At 35.7% G+C, this 12,151-nt stretch overlaps 1 protein-coding gene across 6 annotated transcripts in view; it reads left to right on the top strand.

Moving 5' to 3' along the window:
• NBEA (neurobeachin) overlaps positions 1 to 12,151 on the top strand; it is a 506,742-nt gene that overhangs the window by 84,636 nt on the left and 409,955 nt on the right. For all 6 annotated transcript variants that reach the window (XM_040584007.1, XM_040584004.1, XM_040584003.1 and 3 more), the window contains exon 2: positions 10,069 to 10,300. In XM_040584007.1, the coding sequence (XP_040439941.1) occupies positions 10,069 to 10,300 (232 nt within the window). The remainder of the gene's footprint in view (positions 1 to 10,068; positions 10,301 to 12,151) is intronic.

Here is a 12,151-nt window from a genome sequence, read left to right as displayed (position 1 = left end):
ATTTTAAGGTGTTCTCAACATACCTCTAAAGTATTTTTCTCTTGATTTGACTTCTAGATCTGTGCCCCATTCAGAAAGGAAGTCGTGTGATTATTTTTTTTTCCATTGAAACAAACGTCTTTGTTATTTTATTTACTGAATTTATGTTTGATATTTATGTTGTCAGAGGAGCAACATACTAAAATTCAACACATAATTATTCAGGTCAGATGAGTTATCTGTGTTACCACTACTCCAGTGTACTGCAGTGCTATAGCATTCCTACTATAACAGACAGAGTTCAAACCACACCTTGACATTGTGCTCTTTTTAAACTAAACAATAGTCTGTCATTTACATCCCTCAGGGTTTGGGTGTTGGGTTTTTTTGCCATGAAGTTTCAGCCAAAGAATTTCAACACCTCATCATGATAAAAAAATCAGATGCTAATCAATACGGTACTAATCGGTACAGGGACCAGGTTTTCTAAACAGCAAAATGATTTTTTTTTCTTCCCTTTCTTGCATCAAAGCAGCTTATTTTGATACTAAAGATCTATGAGGAGACTCTGGAATAATATCTCAAGACACATGTAACTCATTTTAAATACACAGAAACCTTTCCTTCTTAGGTACAGTTCATTTAAGGGTGTTTCTTTGGGACAGCTTGCTGAAGTAACTTAATGTTACCATTGCCATTAATTAAGCATTACCATGATCATTAGGTAAGTATTGACAACTACTGTTTTGCAGGGCTTACCAAATGAGCAAACGTTTCTTCTGAGACTTGGGGAATACTGGAATCATAGAACTGCACTGAATGAGTTTGACAGGCGTATAACTTGTGTCTGTTACTATCTATAATTACGCATTCTAACACGTGCTGGTTTTCTTTGGAAAACCCTCCAAAGATGAAAGTTCACACCCTCATTAAGCAATGTATTAGAGGTGCATTGTGCCAGCTTTGCCATGTGAAACTGCAGGATGGTTGTTCAGATAACTATAGCATTCTTTTAAAGAAGGCATCAATAGTGCCTAATAAACCTGTGCGTAATTTTTTTACAACAAAGGCAGTTTCAGTTTGACAGTTTCTAGCTTTGTTCTTTCGTTGTAGAAAATCTTACTGCTGGTGCCAGTGATGTTATTTAGAACTGTCCTCCCAGAAATTAAAGGAGAGTAGACAGTTCTTGGAATAATTTTTACTGTCTCTTCCTGGTTTATGTCCCAAGGAAGCTAATGTCCTGAGGCAGGTAACAATGACAACAGGAGGACATTAGTAAGTACAAAGTCAATCTTCATTGCTTATAGAGCCTTTATTCTTTCACACCATACGTTACCTTCCAAGCATTTCAAATAATTTTTTATTCTTTCTCTTCATGCTTAGTAAAAAGATCTGAAATCTAAAAGAAGAGGAAAAACTGTAGGTACTTACAGTTGACTATTGACTTACAGAAAATGACTGTAGGGTGGGGAAGAGCATGATGAAATGCCTTCCCTGTATAACAGTGGTAGAATATGCAGGCTTGTTTGAAATGGGGAATAAACATACTTTATAGTGTATTCAGAAAATTTGGGGTTTTGATGTTCTGAGACAAACACTGAAGTGTGATTTTGGAAGAAATCAGCAGGCCATACTCAAGGTTAGTTGGGTTTGTACTTTTTAAGCAGCGTTTGCTCTATGGGGTTATGGTTGGAACTATGTAATTTGCTGTTTTTCCCTTCAGCGCTTTGTTAAGACCACTTACGTGAGATTCATTAGAGTTTACTGGATTGAGCAGTACTGCTCAGGGGGAAAAACTGTATGAAGTAAATTTGAGAACCAAAGCCAAAGGTCTTAAACCCTAGTGGGGGGATCCCAGCCAGCAAATGAGCACCCACTGCCTCTACCTGCTCCCACACACACTCCACCCCCAGTGCAATGGGGGAGAGAATCAGAAGAGCAAACCCAAGAAAAACCTTATGGGTTGAGATAAAGGCAGTTTAATAAGCATGTGTGTGGGGAACAAGTGATGCAATGGCAATCACTCGCCACGAAAACACCCCTCCCATAAGCAAACTGATGCCCAGCCAGTCTTTGTACAACCCCTGGTTTGGAAAGACTATCCCACGGTGTTCTTGCGGAGCATGATGGTAGGGAATAGCCCTCTGGTCAGGAACAGCTGTCCTGGCTGTGTCCCCTCCCAACCTGTTGCTCACCGCCAGCCTCCTGGCTGGGAGGGCAGGGTGAGAAATGGGCAGCCCGGGCACTGTGAGCACCACTCAGCAAAATCTAAAACATGGGGTGTTACCAGCACTGGTTTAGTCAGAAACATAAACCAAAGCACCATATGGGCTGCCATGAAGGAAATTAGCTCCATCCCAGCCAGAGGCAGTGCACAAACCTACAGGAGTGCCCTCCTCCCCTAAAAGAAAGTATAAGAAATTAAAGGTAATTTTTTTCAGTGAAATATTTTTAAGCTTGCATAATTATCAGTTCGTGCTTGAAAGTATCGAAAGTGAAGCTGAATGTGTTTCTTCGTTCATATTTTCTCAGCAGGTATAAGGGACATTATATTCTTTTCTTGGAATACTTGAAAATTGTCAATAAACTTACTAGGTAGCATTCCCTTAGTGGCACACTGCTGTGTGTGTACTATACATTATTCAGGATAAAAATGTTTTTGAAGCTGAAATGAATGAAGGCTCCTTAAAAAAGTATACGGTAACATGGCAAATTACTTACCGTTGTAGTGATTCATCAGAGAATCGGTCTTTTTAGTGCTGTCATTCAGTTATAAACCATACCATGAGCACACTGGGTAAGATTAATCTGACATAACTTTAGATGTGCCTGTCTGAACTAGTTGTCTTTTTATAGTCGGTGAAAAGCACTACATTCCCAGGGAAAGGTCTATTTCATCCTAATGTTGCATCTAAAACCAGTGAGATGAATCACTGCCCAGAAGCACCTTTTACTTTCCATTGATGGTAAAGAGAATTTTGAAAGTTGCCCCAGATACACATCCTTGTACTACAGATCTCTAAAGAACTCCAACAATTAACCATTTAAAAATAAAACTTAAAAATAAAAGAGGAATACACATCAGTTATTGAAAATATCCACTTTAAGGTTTTGTTACCCGTGTTTTTCTTTGTAGTCATATTGATATATGTAGGTTAACAAATGCATGTGATGAGTATACATATTGGTCACTAAAAAGTTAAATTTATTTCATTTAGCATTCTAAACACTTATATCTAACGAAATCTTCATTCATGCAGGTGAAAAAGAATCTTCCTAAAAATCAGAATTAATTGTGTAGAAATGTAATGGTTTAGTTAATGACCAGAAAATAGTAACTTGTTTTTCTCTGCCTGGGTCCACCACCACTTTTGTGAGACTACAATGTTTAATGCTTGAATTGGAGCCCTATTTTTATAAAAGAAGCAGTAGCAGTCTCATTCCACATATTTTAAACTCTTACTGGTGATTATGAAATCAATTCAGTCTTGTTTTGTAGAAAAGATGCTCCAGTTGATTCCTGAATGATGTTGAAATCCAGAATGATTCCTGCGTGTTATGTGATAGCTTTTGTTAACAAGGGTAACAAGTTTACTAATATTCTCTTTAAAGCAGCTCACTGATTTGGAATTTTAAGAGATTTTCACCCCTATCTCAGCTGGGTATTTCCAGCTCATTCCCTGTGGAAGTTTGTGCCGAATGCCAAGTCAGCTGTTTTGCAATGCCTAGAAACATACATGAATATCAGGGACAGGAAGAGAATTAATAATTTTGTTTCCAAACTACTTACCTCCTATACTCACAAGGCAAGATTCTAATTGTAAATTTGAACCTAAAGTAGTTCTCATGAACTAGTCCAAAACAGATGAGAATGGTTGTCATGTTGACTGTGATAAGCCCTCATTTATTCTGGGTTTAGAAAAGGTAGTACAAGTGTGACAGTAGTTAATTAGGTGAGGGGAGGAAGGAGTGCCTTGGTGCAGATCAGGCCTGGGTGTTTTTAGGGTTGTAGTAATTATACCATTGTGATAATGAAGTTTTTCAGTGACACTCTCTGTCTAGTATTCTGGAATGTATGTTCTTGATTTTTGTTTAAATAAATGCAGAAAGGAATCAAATTTGAAGAAGTGCTTCTTTGATTGAAATGAACAGCAGATTTAGACATTTATATGTTTGAATACTTTCGTTTATATAGTTCTAATATACTTTCTTTGTTCAAGACAGAAAAATAAAACACAGGTCTGTTAATATAGATCAGGGGAAAGGGTTGTAATGAAGAGCTTTGGGTTTATTGTAGATAAGTACAATCAAAATTTCACTTTATGTTCGATAAATATGAAACTGGAAAAATACCTTTGGCTGCCCAAAAGTGTATAGAGATTAAATACAAGACAAGAAGTAGTAGATCGTTAGAGATACACGTTTTTTTCTTCTTGTATGCATCCTTGTAATTCAGATGACATTTGAAGAAACCAAAAAATCTGCCAAAAAATTATTCTTAACAATTACATTTCAATTGTACAGGTTAGTAGTTCTTAAGACTCTGAATCAGAGGAGCAGTAGAGAGATGTATGTGTAAAATGTTAAAAGTAAACAGAAATGACCAGTTTAGGTACCATGAAACTTCTTTCAAAGTATGAGTGTAGAACATGGCAAAATAGACTATACTGAGAAAATTTTGATACTTCATCCATTTAAACATGAAAGTAATTGCCAAGAAAAATGTTTTATTTGATCTCCCTGTAGTTCAGATTTTCGCATTTTATTGTTGTTACTGTGTATTTGTATTACTGTCATTCTTTAGCAGAATGTGCTCATGTTTTTTGTTTAACCAAAAAAATACCAAGTGCCTCTAAAAAAAAATCTTTTGCATCTCACACATTTCTTAAGATCCTTATACTTGGCAGTTGTTTGGGTTTTTTTAATCACAGATGAAATTGTGCTGGAAAATTTTAATGTCTTCAGGGTTTTTTTTTATAAAATGCTCTTAAAATAAGTTCCAACCTCTTCTTTCTCTTAGTTTTTCAATATTCAGTAGCATTATTCATCCTGATGTTCCATTTGTTTATTTCTTCTAAGACTGACTGTCATCTTTCTTTTCATTTGATGAATTTTCAAGTTGAGAAACAATCTATTATTGGAGAAAAGAAAACTTGAGGAGTGACCTCATTTCTGTCTACAGCTTCTTGTGGAGGGGAAGTGGAAAAGGAAGGTGCTGAGCTCTTCTCCAGGGTATTCAGTGTCAGAATGCGTGGGAGTGGTTCAAAGCTGCATCAGGGAGATTTAGACTGGACATTACAAAGCATTTCTTTACCAAGAGGATGGTCAAACACTGCAACAGGCTTCCTAGGGAGGCGGGTGATGCCCCAAGCCCATCAGTGTTTAAGAGGCTTTTGGTTAATGCCCTTAATAGTATGCTTTGATTATTGGTCAGCCCTGAAGTGGTCAGGCAGCTGGACTAGATGATAATTCTAGGTCCCTTCCAACTGTAACTATGCTATTCTATTCTTTATTTATTTCAATCCATTCTTCAGAACTTCAAGAATCTGATTCTGAAGAATTCCGATTTTCACAAGTAAACACTCTAATCACGGATGTTGAGTAGCGTGTATTTTACTGCATTTTGAGAACTGATCTGAATTTACTATGAGACATATGAAGACAACTTCTCTGTTTTGGGGGAATATTTCACCTCTATTGTAGATCAAAAGGGTGTATAAGACCAGCCTAAGTTCCGCATAGTTGTGGCAGTTTAGCAAGAAATGCTTTTTTTGCATAGCATAATGGATGGCAGAAGGTTACTGAGGAATGGCCACAGTATTCAGAAAAATGGAGATCCTGAGCAGTGCAGCTGCTTTTGAGGATGTTGGTGTTAAAATAGGTTCTTGGAGCAATTTGCAAGGAGTGTCAGCCTGTCATTGTAAACAACCTCAGTATAGGGAAGATAGCCTAATTTGCTTACGACTGCCAGTTCAGTACTTTTTCAGGAGGAGTTATGTTTCTTGGCCGTAGTCATCTAACTTGGAACCATGATCTGAACATTAGTTTGCTGCTTCATTTCTTACAGCTGTGCTGTGAATGATGCAGAATAGTTAAAAAGTGATGCATGAGCTTGACAAAGTACAAGCAATAATTTAGAATACTTAATGACAGTGAAAGCATGGTCTTTACTGAATCTTAAATCTTCACTTGAAGAATGCAAAGTAAAACTGTGTGACGTAAGAAAAAAGATTTTATTTGAGATCTGTGATATGGAAAGAGTACTGATTTATGGTATGGTATACTGGCTCCTGTAAGGTTTTTTATCTTCGTGTTCTTCTTGTAGTCTAGCTGAAATTTGTCTTACTACAGAAGTCTTCCACATTACATTAAAAATAAGTTACTTTATGGCAATATGATTTGTGTGTGGTATTGCATCCAGAATCGTATCCAAGTTATAAAGTTGCAAATTTATTATGAATTTTTACAGTTGCCTACTGACAGCTTTTAATATGGCATAGCTATTTAAACTAGTACCCACAGGGACTCCAGGATCTCTTTTCTGACTGATAATAGTAGATTTGAGAACCTGTCGTTTTGTACATATGGCTCAAACTATAATAATGTGGTTTTACTTTGCATTTCCTAACTTTGAACTCATACGTTGTTGCCCAGCCACTTGATACCAGAAAAATCTTTGCACCTCCTAGTAGTTGGTGTTGGTGGTTTTTTAACTGCATTTAATGATTTTTGGGTCTTCGGCAAACTTTGTTCTTTCATTAGTATCCACATGTGTTACCAGTTCATTATCGTTGTGGTTCTGCACTGATAACCTCCCTCTGCTGTGAAGACCGACTGGTTATTCATCTTTGCCTACTGTCTCTTGTTTGTGAAATGCAGGTGCAAAAATGTTGTTAGTGAACATTTTTTTTTTTTTTTTAGTGAATGTTCAACTACTTTTATTAGCTGAATTGTATTTTCTTTTTCACATTTTAAAGCAGAAGTGGTTGTTTTGTATTACTTCCCGAACACAATCTAACCCTGGTCATTTATTTCTGTATACTTGCTTCATTTTTGTTTATATTTTCATTGTCCTCTTAGACTTCTTTTTAATGTGACTGTTAATATTTTTAATTTATGTTGATTTTTAGTATGACTACTTTATAAAAAGTAACCCTCTCCCTGCCTTCTTAAATTTTTGCCATCACCATTAATTAGTTCATTAATTTGTTTCCTTTATTAAGGAAGTTGATTTTAATGATAATTATGATCATTGTTAGTGGCTGAAATATGCTTAAACCACCGTTAAGGGCAAATTTGGTGCATTTTAATGTTTTCTTTGGTGAAATAAGCAGTCACTGTGATGGACTGTAACTATCTTGCTGCCAAATGGACAAGTAAACTAGTTGTAGTACCTACTGGATAGTCCATAGCTCAGTAGATGATTCTCCATGAAACCAATTTTATTAACATTCAGTGTATTTTTTGATGCAGGTACACTGTGATGTGGTATATATACAGCTTGGTTTTAATAGTGGTGAAACATCCCGTCACTTTAGACTGATACTGTGAGCTCTTTTTCAGTCTTTTAAATGTTACGGATTAGCAATTAATTTACATTAGCAAGCAAATACAGTTGGAATTATATTAGACTGTTGTGAATTATTTTAGTCTGTTTTAACCATTCTATGTTAGTTTATTAGTTTAAATTAGCAAGAATTTTACAGCGAATAATGTTTGAGAAAGGGGGATCAGACTGTATCAAACCTCTGTGTTCCAGCTGAGGTAGTACTAGTTTTTTCCTTGGTTGTAGGGCCATCTGTTGTCAAAAACAAGTGGGAGGATTGATCTCATCTTAATTGGGTATCTCTAAGCTGTATATCTAAATAGCATGATAGAACTGTTGAAGTTAGAATGGATCTCTGGATCTTCTCTGATCCAACCCTGCTGCACAAGCTGGGCCAACTAGAGCTGGTTGCCCAGGTCTGTGTCCACAGAACTTTTGAATGTGTCCGAGGATGGAGACTTCACAAACGCAATTTCTCATCCTGGATTTCCTGCATGGAAAGAAGTAGACACTTCCAGAAGGTGCTTGTTTTCATCTTAAGATATGCATCTGATAGAGTTTAATTGAATGTCTTCTACAGGTGCCTGTTTAACCTCTGTGTGTTTTTAACATAATCTCAGAGAGGCTCATCCAGGTGGAGAGATACCTGAAAAAACAACCACCTAGATTGCTGGTGAGGTGTGCACCAGTTACTGCTGTGTTCAGAAACAGAAACTCCACCTGGGTTTCCTTAAAAGTGTGGTGTTTTCTTCTGTAAAACTATTTCATTCTAAAGAATGACTGTAGAAATACTGTGCTTCTAATTTTGACCGTTTTATTGCCTGCCCTTGGTAGACATTATGTGTTTACCAAATATGCAGAAATGTGATATGCAGTCACAAGTTCTACACTAAAATACTGACCATAATTAGGATAATAGATTTATTTGAATGTAATTAAATGTGTCAGGAGAACTAAGGAGGTAGTCTGTTTATATATTTAATATATTAGAAGCTTTTATATTAGAAAATTATAATTAGCAATTAACTGATAGAGAAAAAATAATTTGTAAGTGGACGAAAAGTATGAATCAAGGTAGAAGCCAAAGCTAGTCGCTGCTTGCTTGCATTAATTCTGTCTGAAGAAAGACTTTGAATATTTGGATAGGTTTAACCATCAAACAAAAGTTTGCATAGTATTTCAGCTTGCTTCTTGTTTGGAATTTATTTTGAAGGCAATACCAACTGCTTTTAAATAAGCTATGAAATAGCCTTCAATTAAAAGTGACTGTTGAAATTATACACTTATAAGAGATTAATTCTGTGAATATCTTGATTTAAAACATATTATTGCAATTTTATATAAAATGCTGGATCAAATAGAAAAGAATGTCTTGCAGAATAAATTTATTCTAAAATATTTTTGTTTTGCCTTTTTGAGTTAGGTAATATATTTGCCGTTATTGAACTCAGTCCTAGTAACCTTGAAGAATTTTAAAAGCACCAGTGTTAGAGTAGGATGCATGAGAGTCAGGCTTTGTTTCCTTCAAAACTGAAAGAAATTCTGCCATTAAAAGGGTTTTGTGTTTTTAAACTAAGTTTCCTGTTCAGTTCAGTAAGGTGTTCTGACTTCATCTTTTTTAAGTTGTGCAAGTGACCAACTGAAGTTGGTGAGTTCCATTCCTCAAAGATATACTTGGTCGTGACAATACCTTTTGCAAATTTTTGCTAATGCTTTTTCTCCCCACCCCCTCTTCAAACGTGCCTGTTAGTTGTGCTATTTAACTGGAGCTCAGGACTTTGGGTAGCATTTTACAAGTATCTGCATAGACAGGAGTCAGGCTGTAATTTCATCAGTACTGCTGTTAAATCAATTTTCGTCTGAGTGCCTTTTCCTCTCACAGTGCTGTCTGTCCCTTGCACCAGCAGTAGCTTTCCTTGGCCACACAATGAATTGATCTGTGGTATAATTAAGCAAGTTTTCCATGTCTGCATTGGTCCAGAGCAGATCACTGATCCTTCTTCTGAGCATGACTGCATGGCTGGGTGGGTGGTACAATGGAAAGGGCAGCAAGGTCTTGCAAACACCTAACTAAGGGCATATGTTGGTTTATATCAGGAGACAACATAGCAAAGTTATTTTCAGTGTCTTTATTTCTGAAAGGCGGATTTCTCTCCAGAGAACTGTGGGAAAGCCTCAATTGCTTTTGAGCTTTTCAGGTTCTGCAGCTTCTGCACTATGTCTCTCAGGGCCAGGTTACCACTTCAGTTACTTTACAGGAAGGAATATTTCAAGTATCTTCTGATTTTATGTTATGAAAGTGTTGTGTTCAACACTATGACAAAATTTTAAGGTAGTGTTTTATGATACGAGTGTATGTATTTTGTACAAGCTGTGTTTTACATAAAACGATTGTTAATTTGCTGTCTTACAGATCATAGCAGTGAGTTTATTAAAATTGCCTCTCTCGTGCAATAAAAATTTGCTGTTGGTGACAACAAAAGTATGAAAGATACTAAACTATATATAACACATTGTAATGCTGTTCTTGCTTTCTTTTGTAGCTGGTTGGTGGCGAATTTGATCTAGAGATGAACTTTATAATCCAGGATGCAGAGAGCATCACGTGCATGTCAGAGCTTTTGGAGCACTGTGATGTAACATGCCAAGCAGAAATCTGGAGTATGTTCACAGCAATTCTACGTAAAAGTGTCCGTAATTTACAGACTAGCACGGAAGTTGGCTTAATTGAACAGGTACTGCTGAAGATGAGTACTGTGGACGACATGATTGCAGGTATAAATTGCCAACTGATAAAATAATCATTGCATTCTTGAACTGTCAATGTTTTGCGATTATGGAAGGGTTTGGGATGTCTTGGTTTCTACTGAAAGTGATAATTTGGTTAGTACTGCTGTTGAGTCAGAAGTACTTTTTTATCAATTTCAGAAAAATTACAAATATGTATTCTTAGTTTAAAATATATGTAGATACATTGTTTAAAATAACTGCCTGTTAATTCACCTGAGAAGATAATGTTATCTTAGTGATAAAAAAGCTGTTCTGAACATAATTAAGAACAGTACCTTAGACTTAACTGTGAAAGTAATATTTTAGTTTTTAAGTGTGTTGACCATTTTGAATTATTCATATGTTAGAATTGTTATTTTGATCCACTTTAAACATAACCTATATCTGACAGCATATCAGAAATTATTCCTACCTTTGAATGCTGGACATTTGGATTATATTAAATGATATCTCATAATGTATAGCTGTGCTCTCTATAATATCTCTTTAGTTTTTATACTTGTGGGTTTTAATGTCCTGTAAGTTTTTTACAGCATAAAAAAGCCCAGCATACTTTGTTCACCTACTGAAAACAAGTGATGAAGTTGTTGCACAGCTAAGTTTTTCAGAGTACTTTTGAAGAAGTTTATGTTATTCCAGACTACATCCTCTCAGTAGTAGGGTACAGATAGTAATCCTGAATTATTTGGTTAGAGGAGCAGCTTTGGTTGCCATACTTAAATATGGCAGCTGGAAACTGCATAGTTATCTGCTTCTTACATTTCTTGGGGAGAAATTTAAGCCGATCAATATCTTTCAACTCAATATAAAAGTGGTTCTTAATTTTTATATAGTTTGGGACTGATAGGATACCTAAATTGTGAGACATTTTTAAAAGATTGAAGCACTTTGTCTTTCATAATTCCAAGATTTTAGAAGATGGTTTGATTCCTGACAAATATATAGGCTTTATGAAACAGTAAACCAGCAAGGATTTCAGACCAGAAACAAGAGGAGAGTAACAGCAGCATGAAAACTGGATTATTCGAGTTTTGGCTTTTTTTCAGTATAAAGGTATCTCTAATATTAAAGTATTTGAAGAAGCTACATTCTGTATTTCATAGCAAGCTTGTTCATTAGAAATGTATGTGTAAATGCTATAACCAGAAGTGTTATGCTAAATATTGTACTGCAAGATTCAGACAGAAGTATAACAGATCAATAGATTCACAAAAGCAATGATTTTCACCAAGGATGTTTTGTTCTGCAGGATTTGTAAATATGTCAGAATAGTATAAAGGCAAAGATATTGTTCTATTCCATGTTAAATATAAGGCATTAGCTGATTAAAACAAACATTTCTTTCTTGAAGTTTTTCAGTGTTTCACTCATGGAAATAATGTGCTTACATCAGTAATCATACCAATAAAGTTTTTCCAGTTTGAACTCCCCTAAATAGTACTTCTGTATGTGGTATATGTTACTGTAATTATGTCCCTATTAGAGAGAAATATTTAAAAATGCTTAGCTAATTGTAGAAGTCAGAAATAAAGTGTATAGGATCTGGCTTCTAGGAGCTTTTGGAAACTGAAAAATCAGTCTAAATTTACAACCATTAATATAAGACAGGGATAGTTCATTCATAAAAAAATTAATGGAGCCTCTGCCCCATTAATCTTTTTTCTGAGAGTGGTCACACAGTACTTCAGGAAAAGACCTGCAGAAGAAGCATCAGTATGCTTACTCTTCCATATACTTACATGGACAAAGAGAGCACATTGTTAATTTAAAATCAACACTGAAAATTGGAATTCTGATGACACTTTAGCTCTGCAATGTGTGTCAAGTGATTTGAAT

Source organism: Falco naumanni, chromosome 2 (assembly GCF_017639655.2).
Source record: "Falco naumanni isolate bFalNau1 chromosome 2, bFalNau1.pat, whole genome shotgun sequence".
Taxonomy (NCBI): domain Eukaryota; kingdom Metazoa; phylum Chordata; class Aves; order Falconiformes; family Falconidae; genus Falco; species Falco naumanni.
This window is presented reverse-complemented; position numbering and strand designations above follow the sequence as displayed.